At 45.4% G+C, this 22,292-nt stretch overlaps 1 protein-coding gene across 1 annotated transcript in view; it reads left to right on the forward strand.

Moving 5' to 3' along the window:
• Window positions 1–14,484, forward strand: part of LOC137302313 (complement C1s-1 subcomponent-like) — a 35,932-nt gene extending 21,448 nt beyond the window's left edge. The window contains exons 9-15 of the mRNA XM_067971952.1: window positions 2,183–2,262; window positions 5,714–5,918; window positions 6,604–6,781; window positions 8,772–8,903; window positions 10,812–10,949; window positions 13,272–13,346; window positions 13,619–14,484. Coding sequence (XP_067828053.1) covers window positions 2,183–2,262; window positions 5,714–5,918; window positions 6,604–6,781; window positions 8,772–8,903; window positions 10,812–10,949; window positions 13,272–13,346; window positions 13,619–14,385 — 1,575 coding nt within the window. The 3' untranslated portion in view covers window positions 14,386–14,484. The remainder of the gene's footprint in view (window positions 1–2,182; window positions 2,263–5,713; window positions 5,919–6,603; window positions 6,782–8,771; window positions 8,904–10,811; window positions 10,950–13,271; window positions 13,347–13,618) is intronic.
• Window positions 14,485–22,292: the final 7,808 nt, after the last annotated feature.

Below are 22,292 nucleotides of genomic sequence, written 5' to 3' on the forward strand. Positions count from 1 at the left end.
AGAACAAGGAGGCACAATCTTAAAATTGGAGCCACGTCATTCAGGGGTGATGTCAGGAAGCACTTCTTCACACAAAGGGTAGGGGAAATCTCGAACTCTCTCCCCCAAAAAGGCCGTTGAGGCTGGGGGTCAGTTGGAATCTTCAAGACTGAGATCGATAGATTTTCGTTGGGTAAGGACGTCAAGGGATACAGAGCAAAGGCGGGTAAATGGAGTTAAGATACAGATCAGCCATGATCGGATTAAATTGTGGAACAGGCACGAGGGGCTGAATGGCCTCTTCCAGTTCTTATGTTCCTATTAGTTTGTTGCCGTTCTTGTTAACATGTACCAAACATTGCCTTAAAATTTACTGTTAATCAACTTTGAATAAATCTCCAACATTCACTCACAGTTTCTTTATAAATTGTACTACCCACACAATGCCTCACGACTAGCCTCACTCTAAGGTTGAAATAAATTGCACACATCCTCTGCTCAGAGTCAAAACTCATCGCATCGGGTCCTACTCTTACCCAAAACGTCTGACAGTCCTCACCTGCCTCAGTCTCCAATTCCTCCGACAATATAAAACGCCCCAGATTCCAAGCATGGTGTGTGATCAGATACTGGCTTTCAATCCAGGCCGCACATAGGCACTGCATTTGGTCTATAAGTGTGCCCTTGAGTAGGTCAGAAGGTTAAATTCTGAGATATGTGTTTTCATGTTAATTTATCGGATGGCATAATATTTGGTAATTCCGCGAATTCACACCAGAGCTATAAGGGAGAACCTTTCACAAGGCGATATTACTTTCTGGCTTCTATCAATGATTTGGATACACCCCTACAAGACGTGATGTCGAAATTTGCAGATGATACTAAAATAAGAGGCATAGTTTCTTCCTTAGAAGATCAAAGGAAGATGCAGAGGGATATTCGTAAGATGGTAGCAGAATGTCAGTAAGTGTGAGATGATGCATTTTGATTTTAAAAAAACACTAATTACACTCTCAACAGAAGTAGGCTCAGTGCTGTGGAAGGGCAGAGGGATTTGGAGGTACACAGGACATTACAGGCAGCACGTCAATGTGATAAGGCTGTTTTAAAAAAAAGCTAATGAAATTCTAGGTTTTATCACAAGAGGTATAGAACGTAAAAGGTACGAGGCAGCTGATATAAAACCTTAATAAATCCTCAGTTGGAGTATTGAGTATCGGGCTCCGCACTGTAGGAAGGATATTGAGGCTTCAGAGAGGGTACAACGCAGAGTCACTCAGATGTCGCCCGGTGTGAAAAAATGCAGGCTTGAAAAAATAAGTCTTTTTTTGTTCGAACAATGTGGGTTAGGGGAGCAATATTATAATTCTGAAAGGAGACAGGGTAGATAGAAATAGACTATTGGCAGTAGTTGAGGAGAGAAAAATGAGGGGCCATAGAGTATTAAATGTAAGAGATTTAGAACAGAGGGCAGCAGAAACCTTTCTACACACAGAGTTGTGAGGCTGAAGTCAAAGTGAGAGCAATATTGGGCGGGTTGTAAAATGGGCAATCCACCCGATCCTGTGGGTTTCCTGCCCGCCGAGTTGGATTAAAATTAACCTCTTGCTTTCAGCTCCTGATCACTGTCTAACGCTTCGTATTGGCCAGTACGGTCAGAGGAGAGAGAAAAAGAGACATCTTTCACAGCGGGAAATAATTAATACGCCTGTCGCAATTTTGAAACGCAAAGTTGTCGAAGCCACAGGAGGTTAAGCCGGGCTTGTTGACAAAGTGGGTGTAGAATCATAGAACGACACAGCACAGAAAGAGGCCATTCGGCCCATCGTGCCTGTGCCAGCTGTCTGAAAGGGCGATCCAATTAGTCCCTACTCTTGTCTCATAGCCCTGCAAAATTTTCCCCTTCAAGTATTTATCCAACTCCCTTTTGAAAGTTACTATTGAATCTGATTCCACCGCCCTTTCAGGCAGCGCGTTCCAGATCGTAACAACTAAGACTACAGATCACGACTACTTTGTCAATTCTACACGTGACGTACTCGAACATTTTTTCCCCTCTCTCTTTGACTTGTTTACTTCTGCAGGTAGCAGATAGTGCCCGCTGAATAAATATGCGCAATCCAGAAGAATTTAGTTTACTGATGAAGTTGAACATTAAACCGATGGGAGCTTTTTCGACTCTTTCCAATGACCAGACTGACCTGCTGCTTCACCTCCGCTAAAAATTGAATTTAAGGCACATTATTGCTCCAACGGCATGGGTATGAGATTGCTGCCAGTGTGGTGAGTGCTGATGCTGGATGTTGGCAATAGTGTGAAAGCTTTTTATTTAGAAGGAAAATGTCAATTGCTTCATCTCTGCCAAGCCTACTTTAACTGTGGTTAGGCATTTGTCTGTTGTTAATGACAATGTGCTCCCTTGGCCGGCAGAACGGTTTGTGGAATGGTACTGACATTAGACACTGGGAAGGTCCCAGTTCCAACCTTAGTCTGTTGTGACTTAGCTTATCTTTACCAAGCTGAGTAGCAGGTGTAATAATTAACCTGTGTGTTCCCATGGCAGCGGAGAAAAATTATACAAGGCTATTGTCAGATTCGATGACCCTTCTTTGTTACTGCCCAGTAACCCCGTCTGGTATCTGCCCGTCTGGGTATCTAGTGAGAACAGGATAGGGGCTCGACTGTGATCTCCACTCCTCTCTTGTCATTCAATAGCTTGCAACCACTCGTAGAAAGGGATATAGAGACACTGGAGAAGATGCAAAAAAAATTTATAACGATGACACCAGAATTGAGAGGTCATACCAATCAGGAAAGGCTGAACAGGCTGGGGGCTCTTTTCTCTAGAAAAGTGAAGGCTGAGGGGCGACCTGATAGAGGTCTTTAAGATTATGAAAGGGTTCGATAGGGTGGACGTAGAGATGTTGTTTCCATTTGTTGGGGAGACCAGAACTAGCAGCCATAAATATAAGAAAGTCACTAATAAATCTGATAAAGAATTCAGGAGAAACTTCTTCACCCAGAGAGTGGTGAGAATGTGGAACTCGCTCCCACATGGACTGGTTCAGGTGAATAGTGTAGATGCATTTAAGGGGAAGCTAGATAAACACATGAGGGAGAAAGGAATAGAAGGATATGCTGATAGGGTGAGATGAAATGGGGAGGGAGGAGACTCGTGTGAAGCATGAACCCTACACTGCAACAGCGACTAGACTTCAAAACTACTTTATTGACTGTAAAGCGTATTGGGACGTCCTGAGGTCGTGAAAGGCGCTATATAAATGAAAGTTTGTTCTTATTTTCTAGAAGAATTCAGCCCATTGGCCTGTTTCTGTGCTGTAAAATTCGATGTGTTATGGTTTGACGGGTTAACAGTTGTCTACAGACTGCAGGACTACAAGCAGACGTATATATAAACAGTAACGTCTACATATAAAAGGAGATACGCCTGGCTACATATTGTTGGTTGCAATAGGTGACATGAGGGGAAAAAATTTGTGCAGAGAGTGTTTACGATCTGGAATTCACTGCCTGAAAGGGCGGTGGAAGCAGATTCAATAGTAACTTTCAAAAGGGAATTGGATAAATACTTGAAGGGGAAAAATTTGTAGGGCTATGGGGGAAAGAGCAGGGGGGAGTGGGGACTAATTGGATAGCTCTTTCAAAGAGCCGCCACAGGCAGGATGGGCCGAATTCTATGATTAGCGTATAGTGTTTAAAATAAATAGGTTAACGCGACCCTTAAAAAGACGGCCGAATGAAGGTGCTCCTGACGATTTGTTACCACAAATAATCATCTCTGGGCACCGCACCTTCGGAAGGACATATTGGCCTTGGAGGGAGTGCAGCGTAGGTTTACTAGAATGATACCCGGACTTCAAGGGTTAAGTTACGAGGAGAGATTACACAAATTGGGGTTGTATTCTCTGGAGTTTCGAAGGTTAAGGGGTGATCTGATCGAAGTTTATAAGATATTAAGGGGAACGGATAGGGTGGATAGAGAGAAACTATTTCCGCTGGTTGGGGATTCTAGGAGTAGGGGGCACAGTCTAAAAATTAGAGCCAGGCCTTTCAGGAGCGAGATTAGAAAACATTTCTACACACAAAGGGTGGTAGAAGTTTGGAACTCTCTTCCGCAAACGGCAATTGATACTAGCTCAATTGCTGAATTTAAATGTGAGATAGATAGCTTTTTGGCAACCGAAGGTATTAAGGGATATGGGCCAAAGGCAGGTATATGGAGTTAGATCACAGATCAGCCATGATCTTATCGAATGGCGGAGCAGGCACGAGGGGCTGAATGGCCTACTCCTGTTCCTATGTTCCTATAATTTCCTGACAGACTCGACACTAAGATTTCAGGAGATTGATATTTTGTTTGGTAACTGCCACCGTAAAGTTCACTTAAGACAGTTTGAAGGGATCGTCATTCTTCAGCTGAACAGCACGTTAGCCGACTTGGGGAAGATGTGAATTTAAAAACAGTGAGAAAAGGTTTCATTCTGCAACCTTACTACCTCTTTTCAGCACAAAAATAATATTCAAGTAGCCAATCACCACAGTCAATGAAAGCGACCGAGTTTAAAACTTAAAAAGGTGCTTTTAGACTCGACAGAAAAGTATTCAGAACCCAAGAGAGCTGACTCAAGTCTGGAGATTATTAATTGTGGTATCAAACAGTCAGGAGCGCGTTCATTTGGCCATCTTTTTAAGGGATGCGTTATCCTGTGAGAATTAATGAGAATTGAGTCATGGAAGAGACAGCTGTGGGAAACATAGAGAGGAATAATCACTCAGGCAGCAATGCAAGAAGTGTACTGATCTTAGGGGGGTAGGGAGTTATAGTCAAGATAGTCCCTTTAAGGAATAAATTGGGTGGGATGTCATGGTTATAAATTCGTGAAAGTCTGAAATTAATTCTTAACAAGAGTCTTCACCAATGGGAAATTCAGATTCGATCAATTTAGCTCAGGTGAAACATAGACATAGAAAATAGGAGCAGGAGTAGGCCATTCGGCCCTTCGAGCCTGCTCCGCCATTCAATATGATCATGGCTGATCCTCTATCTCAATACCATATTCCCGCTCTCTCCCCGTACCCCTTGATGCCTTTTGTGTCTAGAAATCTATCCAGCTCCTTCTTAAATATATTCAGTGACTTGGCCTCCACAGTCTTCTGTGGTAGAGAATTCCACAGGTTCACCACCCTCTGAGTGAAGAAATTTCTCCTCATCTCAGTCCTAAATGTCCTACCCCGTATCCTGAGACTGTGACCCCTCGTTCTGGACCCCCCAAGCCAGGGGGAACATCCTCCCTGCATCCAGTCTGTCTGAAACTAGTAAATGGCGAATTAGTATATTGGCACATGAACTTCAAAGGAAAGTCCGGTGCAGCAGATCCGATATCACCCGTTTCACCCTACCCCAAAAGTTAATCCGACCCCAGGATTGTTCTCAAGCTCTCGGCCTTCCCCCTGCAACCCCCTGCTGAAAATTCACAACTTTCTGTCTGGAGCAGTTGCATCGCATTTTTTTTTATTCGTTCACGGGATGTGGGCATCGCTGGCGAGGCCGGCATTTATTGCCCATCCCTAATTGCCTCTTGAGAAGGTGGTGGTGAGCCGCCTTCTTGAACCGCTGCGGTCCGTGGGGTGAAGGTTCTCCCACAGTGCTGTTAGGCGGGGAGCTCATTTCACTATTTTAATCCTGTCTTTTTTTCTCCCCCCTTCTTTCGAGGGCTCTGCTGTTATTATGGGATGTTGCTGGTGGGGTTGCCTCGTCAAACCTTTCTGGCATGTTGGGTGAGATCCATTCACCAAATTACCACCCCAGGAAATTCAGCACCTGGGCTATTACAATCCCACGAGGATTCGCACTGAAGCTCCGCTTGCGACATTTTGATTATTTGGCATCTTCGTCATGTAAGCACAACTATGTGGAGGTATTTTTACGTTCTTGTACTATATTATACAGTATAGGGGTTCATTTTCATTTTCTGACGAGCAATCTTCTTTCTTTCCCACTTTCACCATTCCTTTTCGGTCATCAGATAAAGAATTTGCATCCTGTCAGTCGGGCCTGGTCTCGAGTCAAAGGGCCTAAAATTGGTCTTTGCCAGTAAGGCTAAAGATGCTTTAAGCTTGGGCTCGATCTCCTTTCCTGTGCAAAGACAAGCTGTTGAGCAGTCAAGAAGGCGTTCAGACAATCGCCCCCCAAATTAATGGACGGTTCACAATCCCCGGGCAACATTTGCCGTTCCTTCATTCGACTGGACTAATTATTTACTTGTATAAATGAGCGGTTGCTCTCACGCGAAATTGAACATTTTGGCGAGGCAACTTTCGAGAGAATGCTCCCCCTGCACTGCTCCCGGGGAGAACTCTCGAATTCAGCACGGTTAAAGGGGAATTGTTAAATTCACCGCTTGATCACTAAATGGGCATCGTGGATTTCCCACCCCTTATAAAAACTGTCTGATTTTCATTTCCGATGGTAATTAACCTCCGTCACTTTCTGTCAGCGGTTCCCGTTTTACGCGGTGGGTGGGTAGACTGTAAGTTTGTTGCGACTGCTTCAGACGCTGCCTTCCTTTCAGTGTTGTACTTTTTCCACGCTTCTGATGTCAGGTGTTTGCTGACCGGGAGCGACTGGGCAAATTTTGCGGCAATGTAACGTCGGTCCACGTCCACCGACCGAGCTCAAAGGCAACGGCGTCCGACAGTCACAGCGTTAAACTTCGCGCCCGTTACAATTCCTTGGGTCAGGAAAGCCGACGGGGGTTTTCAATCTTTTATGAAGCTGTTGGTAAGATATTTACATCGAAGATAAAATAATATTATATTAAACATATATGATCGTTCCTTCGTTCTGACTGGGTCAAAATCGATTAATTACCGAACCGCACTGTGGGAGCACCTTCGCTATACGGGACTGCAGCGGTTCAAGATGGCGGCTCACCGCCACCTTCTCAGGGCAACTAGGCAATAAATTCAGCTGCTTCATCAATGACCTTCCCTCCATCATAAGGTCAGAAACGGGGATGATTGCACAGTGTTCAGTTCCATTCGCAACCCCTCAGATAATGAAGCAGTCCGAGCCCGCATGCAGCAAGACCTGGACAACATCCAGGCTTGGGCTGATAAGTGGCAAGTAACATTCGCGCCAGACAAGTGCCAGGCAATGACCATCTCCAACAAGAGTCTAACCACCTCCCCTTGACATTCAACGGCATTACCATCACTGAATCCCCCACCATCAATATCCTGGGGGTCACCATTGACCAGAAACTTAACTGGACCAGCCATATAAATACTGTGGCTACAAGAGCAGGTTAGAGGCTGGGTATTCTGTGGCGAGTGACTCACCTCCTGACTCCCCAAAGCCTTTCCACCATCTACAAGGCACAAGTCAGGAATGTGATGGAATACTCTCCACTTGCCTGGATGAGTGCAGCTCCAACAATACTCAAGAAGCTCGAGACCATCCAGGACAAAGCAGCCCGCTTGATTGGCACCCCATCCACCACCCTAAACATTCACTCCCTTCACCACCGGTGCACAGTGGCTGCAGTGTGTACCATCCACAGGATGCACTGCAGCAACTCACCAAGACGTCTTCGACAGCACCTCCCAAACCCGCGACCTCTACCACCTAGAAGGACAAGGGCAGCAGGTACATGGGAACAACACCACCGGCACGTTCCCCTCCAAGTCACACACCATCCCGACTTGGAAATATATCGGCCGTTCCTTCATCGTCGCTGGGTCAAAATCCTGGAACTCCCTTCCTAACAGCACTGTGGGAGAACCTTCACCACACGGACTGCAGTGGTTCAAGAAGGCGGCTCACCACCACCTTCTCAAGGGGCAATTAGGGATGGGCAATAAATGCCGGCCTTGCCAGCGACGCCCACATCCTGAGAAATATTTTTTTTTAAATGCCCCTGTTATGGACAGCACAAGACGAGTCTCCCTAGAAAATGTAGGATAAAGGCTGTGTGTTGTCATCTAACATTTCACAATCCAATGGCAAACCTTATCCCAAACTGTGTGAAACCCTGCTCTCAATATCTCCACTTCAACAATCCACAAAGATTCAATATTAAAATGTAACACCCCTAAAGCGAGGTGCGGATAATATATAACTGAACCGATATCTGAAGCAGAGGCCAATTATTTTTATGTTTCAGCGAGTAGAGTGAACTCTTAAAGAAAGAAAAACCCAAAGAAGGCCACTTAAAGCAGACGGATCTGAACGAGTTGTTCGAAACTCCTGAGGGCTTTTGATAAAGTAAATGAGGAATGAAAAATTAGTTACACTGGTCTGCGAGTTCATAGGAACATAGCAAATAGGAGCAAGAGTAGGCCATTCAGCCCTTCGGGCCTGCTCCCCCATTGAAAATGATCATGGCTGATCGTCTAACTCAGTACCCTGTTCCCGCTTTTTCCCCATATCCCTTGATCCCTTTAGCATTAAGGAGTTGATATAGAGAGAGCTTGCATTTATATAGCGCCTTTCACAACCTCAGGACGTCCCAAAGCGCTTTACAGCCAATGGAGTACTTTTGAAGGGTAGTCACTGTTGAAATGTAGGGAATGTGGCAGCCAATTTCCACACAGCAAGATCCCACTGATCCACGGCTGACACCATAACTGGAAGATATAAACTGAGCATCATCGGCAAAAGAACAAAAGGATAGACATCTGCCTTGGGCTATAGTGCATGAAGTCAATGGATAATTGCTTTTCTGTCCCAGAAACGGACTGGTAATGGAGACATGTTTTATGCTTCCCAGATATTGATGAATGTGGCTTTCGCTGGGAAGGCAAGACACCTTGTCACCATTTCTGCCACAATTATATCGGAGGATATCAGTGCTACTGTCGCCAGGGATACGGGCTCCATAGTGACAGGAAAACGTGCGAAGGTAATCGATGCAATTTGGACGGAGAGGGGACCACCTTTGGTCAGTGTGAATAATGATATTGCAAATGTTTTGGGGGAAAAAAACAGGCCAAAGTTATGCTGGACATGGACAGAGGGAACCTTTGCGTTAATAGTTAATAAACCTATAAGCTACAGAATTCTCTAACAAAAATTTCCTCTGTATGATATTTCAACAGTATCCTCAGCTTGCTAAAGTGAATTAATCACCCAATTAAAAGCAGTGAGCAGAGATTGTCACAGAAACCAATTAACACCTAATTAGTCCAGCGGCGTGAAATTGGTTTTCAGCGTTAGCAGAAAGCAGGCGAGAACGAATCCCATTCCACATCCCGTCCGATTACCCCGTCCGCTGACTTCAATAGAAACATTGGCTTAGTGCCAATGGTCAGCCTCACCCCCCAAAAACATTCTCAAATGGTCATTTCTAGCATACAGCCCCCAGAGGAAACATCGCCCATTGTGATTACTTATTATAATTAATAATTAGTGATTTATTTTTAACCCTTAAATATTTTGAGCATCAATTGTTCTGGTCCTCAGTCTGCACTTTTCATTGATTTAACCCCTAGGTGTAACATTGGCGTCGAGCTGACTGTTACTGATTTTTATCCAGTGTTCTGGGGACTGCACTGACTATATAGGTTAACTGTATACCCAGTAACATCAATGGTTTTTAAATGCACTGTTGGGTGCCACCGTACTTGTGCTGTTGGCTTAAAATTCTTCCGTGTGATTCTAGCAGAGCATAAATCAGATTATAAAGGAACAGTTTATTTCCGAACAAAAAGAGCAATTTGAGCTGAATGCGTTAAGGCACTAAGGACGTCATCATCCCACAGTTCAAGTTTAATGCAAACTTGATGGTGCGGGGTGGGGGAAGGCAGTCATATAAACATCAAGCTGTCCAGGTACAAATTCACCGCGACCCAACTGCAGATTAAATCCGTGATTCCCAAAGATCTTGGTGCCACCATCGCCCTCCTCCGCACCACTATGATATGTGCACTTCCCACATCAGGCGTCCGCGTGGCCAATTTTAGCATCACTTTATTCCAAAGGACAGACTGAATACTGCAATCTGGTTACACATATAGAATCATAGAAGTTTACAACATGGAAACAGGCCCTTCGGCCCAACATGTCCATGTCGCCCAGTTTATGCCACTAAGCTAGTCCCAATTGCCTGCGCTTGGCCCATATCCCCCTATGCCCATCTTACTGTCCAAATGCTTTTTAAAAGACAAAATTGTACCCGCCTCTACTACTGCCTCTGGCAGCTCGTTCCAGACACTCACCACCCTTTGAGTGAAAAAATTGCCCCTCTGGACCCTTTTGTATCACTCCCCTCTCACCTTAAATCTATGCCCCCTCGTTATAGACTCCCCTACCTTTGGGAAAAGATTTTGACTATCTACCTTATCTATGCCTCTCATTATTTTATAGACTTCTATAAGATCACCCCTAAACCTCCTACTCTCCAGGGAAAAAAGTCTCAGTCTATCCAACCTCTCCCTATAAATCAAACCATCAAGTCCCGGTAGCATCCAAAGTTATGCGTTCAGCAAGCTGCTACTGTGATAGGTGAACAGGTTCAGACAGCGTTTGCAGAGGAAGGGCCTGAAAGTGCACTGTGAGTGCAGAGTGTGTCAGCGTTGGAGTTCCCATTCGTCTGAAGCTGGTCTCTCCTCTACCTTAAGGAGTGATTCTAACCCACTGAAAGTGAATGGCAGTGAGATGTTAGAATGGGAAGTCCATGGCATTGATATTCCTGAATAGTGTGATCAAACTGGGCCGCGGGGCGTTCGTGATCTGTGTTGTAATAATATATTTTTAAACATAAATATTTCCTCAGAGAATGACACTAATGTTTGATGACTTTAATTTCCAGTCGTGAAGTGTAGCATCCCTGATGATCTTGAAAACGGCAGCTATGAACACATGAATGACCATGATGTGACCCTGCTTACCTCAGTCATCAGTTACAAGTGCAACCGACATTATTATGGGATGGCAGGTGGTGGGAATGGTGAGTCTCAAGAAAACTGCCACTGGAACATAACTGGGGTTCATTTCTAAAGGGATAGAATTGAAAAGCAGAGATGTTATGTTAACAGGACCTTGGTTAGACCGCACTTGGAGCACTGTGAACAGTTCTGGTCCCCATGTTATAAAAAGGCTATAGCTGAAAAAAGATTCACAAGGATGATACCAAAACTGAGAGGATGTACTTATCAGGAAAAACTAATCAGGCCTTAAACAGGTCTAAACCTTCCGGACTCAATATTGATTTCCATAACTTCAGATCAGAACCACTGCTCCCATTTTCTCAGACGGCAGGTGCCGGTAATGGTTCTGCTGTTGCCATTTCCAGCTCCTCTAGACCCATCTTTTGTTTCTTTATCTGTCCCATTCCCACCCTCCGTGCCTCGCACCATTATCCCCTTTTGTCATTTAATCACTCCTGCCCTCCACCCTATCACAGACCTCCCCTTTTGTTCTTTCCTCCCCTCCCTTCCCTCTCCCTGGCTCTGTACTTGCTTAAAAACTGTTTAATCTTCAGCTTCTTCCAGTTCTGACGAAGGATCATCGACCTGAAACATTAACTCTGTTTCTTTCTCCATCGATGCTGCCCGACCTGCTGAGTATTTCCAGCATTTTCTGGTTTTATTTCAGATTCCCAGCATCCGCGGTATTTTGCTTTTGTTTAATCAGGCTGGGGCTCATTTCTCTCGAAAAGGGAAAACTGAGGGGTGACCTGATAGAGGTCTTTAATATAATGAAAGGGTTTGATAGGATGGATGAAGAGAAGATGTTTCCACTTGTGGGGGAGACCAGAACTAGGGGTCATAAATATAAGGTAGTCACTAATAAATCCAATAGGGAATTCAGGAGAAACTTCTTTACCCAGAGAGTGGTTAGAATGTGGAACTCACTAGCACAAGGAGTAGTTGAGGGGAATAACATAGATACATTTAAAGGGAGGCTTGATAAGCACAGTAGGGAGAAAGGAATAGAAGGATATGCTGATAGGGTGAGATGAAGTAGGAAGGGAGGAGGCTCATGTGGAGCATAAGCACTGGGATAGACCAGTTGGGCTGAATGGCCTGTTTCTGTGCTCTAGACTTGATGTAACTTGATGGAAGGCAGCAGACACACCGAGACACAAACACACAGACACAGACGCACTCACAAACAGACAACCACACACAGGGACACAGAGCGACACTCAGTACCACCAACCAAGACATGGAGTTTCTTGTTAAACCAGTACGATACAGAGATTATGGAAAGCTGCTGCTGTTATTCTATTACAATTTGGGTTCCAGCCAGCCAGTACTCTGTTCACAATGCTTCACCCCGTACTATCTGCAATTCCCGTCTACAGCAACGCATGTGTAAATATGCACGTAACCTCCCATCTAGCAGCTGAACATTTAAGCGGCAAATGTCCATTTCAGCGTAGGGGCACAATTGTTTGGCGAAGAGGAAGTCCTTGTCGTAAAATCAGGCACTAGCTGCTCGCGCATTTCCATTCATTTTAATGAATTTGGTGATCAGGGCATCCACCCTACCGACACCTTCACGCCTCAGCATCGAAGAGGGAAACCTGTGAGAGCCGAGGTCTATTCTATCTAAAAATGCCCGTGGAGTCCAATTGATCCTGAGAACGTTGTAAAGGACATTAGTAAGGCCACACTTGGAGTACTGTGTACAGTTCTGGTCACCCTATTATAGAAAGGATATTATTAAACTAGAAAGAGTGCAGAAAAGATTTACTAGGATGCTACCGGGACTTGATGGTTTGACTTATAGGGAGAGGTTAGATAGACTGGGACTTTTTTCCCTGGAGAGTAGGAGGTTTAGGGGTGATCTTATAGAAGTCTATAAAATAATGAGGGGCATAGATAAGGTCGATAGTCAAAATCTTTTCCCAAAGGTAGGGGAGTCTATAACGAGAGGACATAGATTTAAGGTGAGAGGGGAGAGATACAAAAGGGTCCAGAGGGGCAATTTTTTCACTCAAAGGGTGGTGAGTGTCTGGAACGAGCTGCCAGAGGCAGTAGTAGAGGCGGGTACAATTTTGTCTTTTAAAAAGCATTTGGACAGTTACATGGGTAAGATGGGTATAGAGGGATATGGGCCAAGTGCAGGCAATTGGGACTAGCTTAGTGGTATAAACTGGGCGACATGGACATGTTGGGCCGAAGGGCCTGTTTCCATGTTGTAAACTTCTATGATTCTAAACCAGGTTTGACATGGAGCCTAAACTCGCAATGTAAATGTACCAAAAGAGCTGACAATGTTTTATCTTCTTCTGTCTTCTTCCTCTTCATCTCTTCTTCTTCAGGGCTGTATACCTGCGAAGCTAATGGGAAATGGATGAACAGCAACGTTGGGGAAGTCCTCCCTACCTGTGAGCCAGGTGAGTGAATATATTTTCTATACAATCTAATATTTTAGATTAAAAAGAAAAAAGGAGGTTAAATTGGTTTTGAAAATAACACAAAAAGCGAATGATTGCAAACTGTCTGATTTCTGTCTCAGCGTAAAATGGGCGCTGTATAAAATGGGCTGCCGATTTTTAACACCCCAATTTGCGGTACGGGCAAAGACCAATTTTGCCTCCAGTTAATACATTTTGAAAGGGGTTAAACTCTGATTTCAACGACGTGCATTTCTTCACGGTTTTGGCAGTGTGCGGGAGGCCGCGGGAGCCCCCTTCGTTCACGCAGCGCATCTTCGGAGGGGCTCTTGCACAGGAAGGGAACTTTCCTTGGCAGGTTTATTTCGAGACAACGGTGTGCGGCGGGGCACTGGTGTCGGACCGGTGGGTGCTGACCAGCGCCTCCTGCGTGGAGCACGAAGAGACTTTGCGGATGCTCGCGGGCGGGACGGACAGAAACGCCTTGGCGCAATGGAGCCCGCTGGAGTCGGAGGAAATTCTCACCCACCCCCGTTTCGCGCGGTTACCCGCCGACCAAAGACGTTCCGATTTCGACAACGACATCGCTTTAATTAAACTCAAGAAAAGAATAAAGATGGGGCCGACAATCTCTCCCATATGCCTTCCTGCCAACGACCCCAAATATAAGGTCGGGGTGGGCAAAGTGGGTTACGTGTCTGGTTTCGGTAAGACAGAACTGTTCGCAGAGACCGACGTGTTAATGTTTGCACTAATCCCCGTGGTGGAGATGGAAAGATGCAGGAACACTTCTCTCTTCAGCAGAACGGCCTCGTTGACCGAGAACATGCTGTGCGCCGGAAGTGAAGGGGTCGATGCTTGTACGGGGGACGGAGGCGGCGCCTTCGTGGTCGCCGATCCCCGGGACTCCGACGCCTATTACGCAGCGGGCGTCGTTTCCTGGGGAATCAAGTGCGGGACGTACGGGATCTACACGAACGTAATGAATTACCTGGACTGGATCGAGAGCACCATGGCCGGCATTCGGAGCAGCCGCTGACTCCCGCAAAAAAAAAACTAAAAATCAAGTAAATTCTTAACCGTAATAACCTGAAAATGTGATAGAAAACATCGAATTAATAAAATAAGCTCCATAAAAGCAATGTTTCCATTCTTGCTTTGTTGCTCGCTCACCAAAAAAATCGGGCCGTGCGGCCAATCCACTATCGCCTGTTTTTTGCCCGGTGGTAAAAGTGTATATCAGCACCACCCGCCGGGAGAAGAAATCATCCAGTCACGTCCCAAATGTCTCGCACAGGGGATTCCCCTCTCTGTTGTTATTTCTAGTAAAATCGTAAAATCAATGCCGGCTGAGCCCCTAATATGTGAGGACACATAAAACAAAGTTTGACACTTGGAACATCGGAGAAAATTGACCTGGGCACAGAGGGCAACTGGATAGATGACAGACAGTCAGACAGACGACAGACAGTCAAACAGACGACAGACAGACGGCAGACAGACAGACGGCAGACAGACAGACGGCAGACAGACAGACGGCAGACAGACAGACGGCAGACAGACAGACGGCAGACAGACAGACGGCAGACAGACAGACGGCAGACAGACAGTCAGATAGACGACAGACAGACAGTCAGATAGACGACAGACGACAGACAGTCAGATAGACGACAGACAGTCAGATAGACGACAGACAGTCAAACAGACGACAGACAGACAGACGTCAGACAGAGACGGCAGACAGACAGACGGCAGACAGACAGACGGCAGACAGACGACAGACAGTCAGATAGACGACAGACAGACGACAGACAGTCAGATAGACGACAGACAGACGACAGACAGTCAGATAGACGACAGACAGACGACAGACAGTCAGATAGACGACAGACAGACAGTCAGATAGACGACAGACAGACAGTCAGATAGACGACAGACAGACAGTCAGATAGACGACAGACAGTCAGATAGACGACAGACAGACAGTCAGATAGACGACAGACAGTCAGATAGACGACAGACAGTCAGATAGACGACAGACAGTCAGATAGACGACAGACAGTCAAGTCAGTCAGATAGATGACAAACAGAGATAGTCAGATAGGTGACAGATAGCCAGTCAAATGGATAGACACAGACAGACAGTCAGATAGAGACAGACAGACAGTCAGATAGGTGACAGATAGACAGACAGATAGCCAGTCAGATGGATAGACAGACAGTCAGATAGATGACAGACAGACAGACAGACAATAGTTCCACTATATTAATAGGATCAGGTGGGGAAATTGCAGATACATTAGTCACAATTTTCCAAAGCTTTCTAGATTTGGGAATTGTGCCTTTGGATTGTAAAATTGCACTCCATTATTTAAGAAAGAAGAGGGAGAAACCAGGAAACTACAGACCTGGCAGCTTATAGATTTGAAATACAGATCAGCCATGATCTAATTGAATGGCAGGATGGGCTCGAGGGGCTGAATGGCCTCCTCCTGTTTACTATGTTCATGTCTTCCTCTATTGCTATATTAAAATCTGCAGAATGCTATTTCCCGTGGTCATGTTTCTGTCACTCTTCTGCGTCAACGTTGTCCATCATAAACTCCCAGAGATGTCTTGAGTCGATGCCCACAATGGACGGCACGTAGATGAGAAAGATGAGAGGGCCAAAGATGGACCCTTGGGGGGGGCTCGAAAGGTAACGGTGCAGGGGCGGGAAGTATCGCCATTGCTGGAGATGCTCAGGTTGCGACTGGAGATGGAACCACGTGAGGGCAGTCCCACTATGCTGGACAGCGGAGGAGAGGTTTGTAAAGAGGACGGTGTGGTCGACCATCTCAAATGCTGCAGAGAAGTACTGGAGCACGAGGAGGGAAAATGCACCACGTCCCAGTCACAGAGGATGCCACTTGAAACTTTGATTAACTCTTTTTCAGGGCTGTGGCAGGGGCGGAAAAGTGACTGGAGAGATTCAAGCCTGGAGTTGGGGGATCAATTCACACTGCTTTCCATGGAATGACATAGTATTTATAGCACTGAAACAGGCCATTCGGCCCAAATGGTCTATGCTGGTATTTTATGCTCCACACGAGCCTCCTCCCTCCCTACTTCATCTCACCCTATCAACACATCCTTCAATATCTTTCTCCCTCATGTACATATCTAACGTCCCCTTAAATGCATCTCTGCTATTCGCCTCAACCACTCCTTGTGGTAGCGAGTTCCACATTCTCACCACTCTCTGGGTAAAGAAGTTTCTCCTGAATTCCTTATTGGATTTATTAGTGACTCTCTCATATTTATGGCCCCCTAGTTTTGGACTCCCCCGCAAGTGGAAACATTTTGGGCGGTCACAACATGTGCGAAGATTTTGGAGAGGAAAGGGATTTTGGAGATGGGGCAGTAGTTTGCAAGGACGGAGGGATGGGAGGTGGGGGAAGAACAGGCTCTCCAACCAGTGATGGGGGATGCTTGAAGTAGGAAATCAAGCAGGGCAAATTATATTCTGGGACTTTGAGCAAACTATTACAAGTTTAATAATATAAAACACAAGAGGAAGATGTCTCTAAAAGTACTGGACTTACTTACGGGGAAAGCAAAAAGGACGGGAAAAGTTAACTGTTGCATCGAGCCTCACCCTGGGATACTTTAACTTCTGCATATTATTACCCGCCTCCATTTCCCCCATGTACCCACCAGACTCGCAATCTCCTGGGAGGATGAGGGGAAAAAAAAAGAAAGCACCCTAATCCGATTTAGGAAAAAACTTGCAAAATTCTTCTCTGACCCCCAAAAGGCAATCGCAAAAGCTCCAGGAGACCATATCTGACCAATTCATCCAATGATCTACCCACGTTCTATATACAGCCATGTTGGTCGATCTCAGGTCATTGACTGGTTGCCTATTCGAATGCAGCAAATCTGCACTTGCCCCACTTGCTGGAGGCAACTTGTTCTTGAGGTCAATGACCCTGCAATAAGACGTGGTTGACATCTAACCTTGTTCTATGCTTATAAAACTTCTCCCTATGGGCCCTGGTCCTCTCTAACCAATTGTTCGACATAGCCTGGGAGCGTTCGATGGGACAGTGTAGAGGCGGCTTAATGCTGTATATAACCTATGCCATACCTGACCTGGGAGTGTTTGATAGGACAGTGTAGAGGGAGCTTTACTTTGTATCTAACCCGAGCTGTACATGCCCTGGGAGTTTTTTTAAAAATTCATTCATGGGATAGCGAGGCCAGCATTTATTGCCCATCCCTAATTGCCCCTTGAGAAGGTGGTGGTGAGCCGCCTTGAACCGCTGCAGTCCGTGTGGTGAAGGTTCTCCCGCAGTGCTGTTAGGAAGGGAGTTCCAGGATTTTGACCCAGCGACGATGAAGGAACGGCCGATATATAAGTCAGGATGGTGTGTGACGTGGAGGGGAACGTGCAGATGGTGTTGTTCCCATGCGTCTGCTGCCCTTGTCCTTCTAGGTGGTAGAGGTCGCGGGTGGTAGACGTGCTTCCTGACATCACCCCTGAATGGCCTAGCTCTAATTTTAAGGTTATGGCCCTTGTTCTGGACTCCCCCCCCCCACCCCACCACCAGAGAAACTAGTTTCTCTCTCTCTACCCGACCAACTCCTTTGATCATCACTCAGAGAAGGAGCAGCAATGGCTATTGTGGGATGTGGAAGAACTTTACCTGGTTTAGCTGGGGCTGCATTCCTAAAAGAATCATGGTAGGACTTTCAACATAGAAGACCACCTAGATCTGTGTACCTATATTCCCAGATCTCCGTACCTGCCCTTAAATCTCTATCAATCCCTGGATCTATGTATCTCCACCCCCAGATCTCTTGGTCCCTCCACTCCGATGTGAAACTTATTGTGCATTACATTGTGTTCTTTTCCTACAAAATCAACCACTTCACATTTATCTACAATGAACTACATTTGTCTCATGCCCACCTGCTTCCTTCTTTTTGGGTTGAACAGACTGATATCCAACAAGGAATTACATTCATATTTCTTTCCTCGTTTCCAGGACACACATTCTTTCGTAATTGTCGCTTCTGCTTACAACCTGCTTCAGCAATTGATTCAATATCAATTGTTCCTTGAAAGGAACATCCCATCACTATTGGAGCAGTAGCACCAAGGACAACAGATGGTCACAAGCAACTCCGCAATTCACCGCTGCGGACTGCCCTCGTTTTTTTTTGGTGAACTTCCCAACAACCACACATGTGCCACCCCTTGTGAGAAATGACTTCCTGGTTACCTGACTGGAAATCAATGGTTATCTGTGAAGAAACACTGTTTATCTTCAGAAGAAATTTGTTCTCAAGAGATTAGAGCATTAGTTAAAGTATATTTAGAAAGAAATTGCTATCAGCTTTTCCAGCCATCATTAGCTGAGACACCATAGAACCTGAATTTGCTCCCACACAGCTTAAACTCTGGAGTAATCTTGGAGTGACCTGCTCAGGACCTTCAAGAGAAACAACTTGGAATAATTTCTGAAAGAAGGATGATAGTCATGCCCGTTGAATTCCAATATTAGTTTCTTATTAAACAAAGCTAAGATTTTTGTTCAAAACACGTTAAACTGTGAAGGAGCCTTTTGCTCAAAGTTCAGGAATCTCATATTTACCAATCAGATGTTGCAAATACAAGAAGTGTAGGCTTTTTTACACTTCTGAAGGTTTACAGTGAAGATAGAATCGATGCAACTTGGATGCAGAGAACATTGATTAAGAATTAGTCAGGTCCTCAATTTACCCCTCGAAGCTGCCTCCTTGGTTCCATCCAAAAAAAAGCAACTTGGAAGTTGTGATCGTGAAGAGTTTTTGGGTTAAGTTCAGTTCAGTTTGAGTTAAACTCGAGTGGATTGAGTTAAAATAAGTTGAACTTCCATGGGGTTTGTTGAGCTCAGCTCCAAGGGGGTCGGTTGGGTTGAGTTGAGTTAAGTTGCACCGCAGCAACTCGCCAAGGCTTCTTCGACAACACCTCCCAAACCCGTGACTTCTACTACCTAGAAGGACAAGAGCAGCAGGTACATGGGAACACCACCACCTGCACGTTCCCCTCCAAGTCACACACCATCCCGACTTGGAAATATATCGGCCGTTCCTTCATCGTCGCTGGGTCAAAATCCTGGAACTCCCTTCCCAACAGCGCTGTGGGAGAACCGTCACCACACGGACTGCAGCAGGTCAAGGCGGCGGCTCACCACCACCTTCTCAAGGGAAATTAGGGATGGGCAATAAATGCCGGCCTCGCCAGCGACGCCCACATCCCAATGAACGAATAAAAAAAAAAGTTGAACTCCAATTGGTTGCTGTACCAAGGGTGGGTAATGTAGCTGCACTTTGCGAGCTTAACAAAAATTTCTTTCATCGCAAGTGACTTGTCTGTATTTTTTAGAATCCCTTATACATATTTGTTTTTTTTTTAAAAAACTGATATCATTCTTTAATACTGTTGCAAGCAGTACACAGAGTGCAAATAAATCAAATGGGGTCAGACGTCAATAAGGTGAAACTCAGAAAAAACCTTCAATAAATCTTAGAGGCACCGAGTTCCCCATTTTACATAGAAAATAGGAGCAGGAGTAGGCCATTCGGCCCTTCGAGCCTGCTCCGCCATTCAATATGACCACGGCTGATCCTCTAACTCAATACCATATTCCCGCTCTCTCCCCATTGATGCCTTTTGTGTCTAGAAATCCATCCAGCTCCTTCTTAAAATATATTCAGTGACTTGGCTTCCACAGCCTTCTGTGGTAGAGAATTCCACAGGACTTTAATCCTTAAATGTAGTATTCCATTTTATTCTTTTAACACGCAAAGGTGAAAGGGTCAAACGGGGAATAATCTCACACAGCTATCACTTTGGAGCAAATGTTGTTCTGAGAAACCTTGGTTCAGGACAAAGCATTTCACAGCACACACTCCAGTGGTCAGCTCACTCCACAAATCGCAGTTGACTCAGGGCCAGTGGGTTGTATCATTGATTCACACCAAGAGCCTAAACCAGAAAGACAAGTTTTTGAATTGGCGTTGCCGTCTTGCCCACCAGTAGCACAAGTCGGGGAAGTCACATGCCTTCTATTGAAATAAATGGATCACAAACCATGGGCAGCACACTGGGTGGGTGTGTTTGGTGCACACACACAGCACTGGAGGGCTGGATGGTGCATTGTGTTGGTCTCATCAATGGGGGCTGGTTTGCCTCTTGCGCATCCCTGATTTCCATCACCCCACCATTGGCGGCCAAGTCTTCAGCTGTCGAGGCCCTGAGGTCCAGAATCCCTCCCTGAACCTCTCTCTCCTCCTTGAAGATGCTCCTTAAAACCTACCTCTTTGATCAAGCTTTTGGTCACCTGTCCTAATATCTCCTTACATAAGGAGATATTAGGACAGGTGACCAAAAGCTTGGTCAAAGAGGTAGGTTTTAAGGAGCATCCTAAAGGAGGTGTCAAATTTTGTTTGATTATCGCTCCCGTGAAGCACCTTGGGATGTTTTACTACATTAAAGGTGCTGTATTAATTGCAAGTTGTCGTTGAATGGTTCTTTCCCGCACATGACCAAACGAACAATCGCGGCAAAACTTAAAAAGGAATATTAAATAGATCTTACCTCTTTCCAGCTAACACTGACCACACGGCTCCCGCACAATATGGGCACGGAGGGGAAAGGTCCTGGGCTCGATTCCCCAGTCTGTGCTGATTTTCCTGATGTAACTTGTTTTGTTAAATCGAGTCTGAGATGGTTTTAATTGCAAGGGCCGGAGACTGAATAAAGCAGCTGCTGGATGGACTATAACTGCAGGAATAGTTAACGGGCTTCCCGCAAAATTCCTTTCCCCGTTATTTAATGGAGGTGTTACCACCACTCAGGAACAGGAGGCCAGTCAGCTCCTCAAGCCCGTTCTGCCATTCCGTTATCCCATTGCTGATCTATACCTCAGCTCCATTTCTCCATACCCTTACCTATCAATCTCAGTCTTGAATGCTCCAATAGTCCCCCATCATCCACGCCTTTTGGGGAAAGAGTTGGAGATTTCAACTACCCTTTATGTGAAAAAGTGCTTCTTAATTTCACTCCTGTATGGCCTAGCTTTAATGTTAAGATTATGCCCCCCCCGCCCTTGTTCTGGATTCCCCCCAACAGAGGAAATAGTTTCTCTGAATCTACCCCATCGAATCCCTCAATCATTTTAAAACACTCCAATCATATCATCCCTCAACCTCCTAAACTCAAGGGATTACAAGTAAAGTTTATGCAATCCGTCCTCATCAATTAACCCTGAAAGTCCGAGTATCTTTCTGGCGGATCTGCGCTGAACCCCATCTTGGCTATACAAAACCCTGGTTAGACCGCACCTGGAGTACTGAGAGCAGTTCTGGGCACTGCACCTTCGGAAGGACGTATTGGCCTTGGAGGGAGTGCAGCGTAGGTTTACTAGAATGATACCCGGACTTCAAGGGTTAAGTTACAAGGAGAGATTACACAAATTGGGGTTGTATTCTCTAGAGTTTCAAAGGTTAAGTGGAGATCTGATCAAAGTTTATAAGATATTAAGGGGAACAGATAGGGTGGATAGAGAGAAACTATTTCTGCTGGTTGGGGATTCCAGGAGTAGGGGGCACAGTCTAAAAATTAGAGCCAGACCTTTCAGGAGCGAGATTAGAAAACATTTCTACACACAAAGGGTGGTAGAAGTTTGGAACTCTCTTCCGCAAACGGCAATTGATACTAGCTCAATTGTTAAATTTAAATCTGAGATAGATAGTTTTTTGGCAACCAAAGGTATTAAGGGATATGGGCCAAAGGCAGGTATATGGAGTTAGATCACAGATCAGCCATGATCTTATCAAATAGCGGAGCAGGCGCGAGGGGCTGAATGGCCTACTCCTGTTCCTATGTTCCCTAGGCCAATATATCTTTCCTGAGGT

This window comes from Heptranchias perlo, chromosome 35 (genome assembly GCF_035084215.1).
Source record: "Heptranchias perlo isolate sHepPer1 chromosome 35, sHepPer1.hap1, whole genome shotgun sequence".
Taxonomy (NCBI): Eukaryota; Metazoa; Chordata; class Chondrichthyes; order Hexanchiformes; family Hexanchidae; genus Heptranchias; species Heptranchias perlo.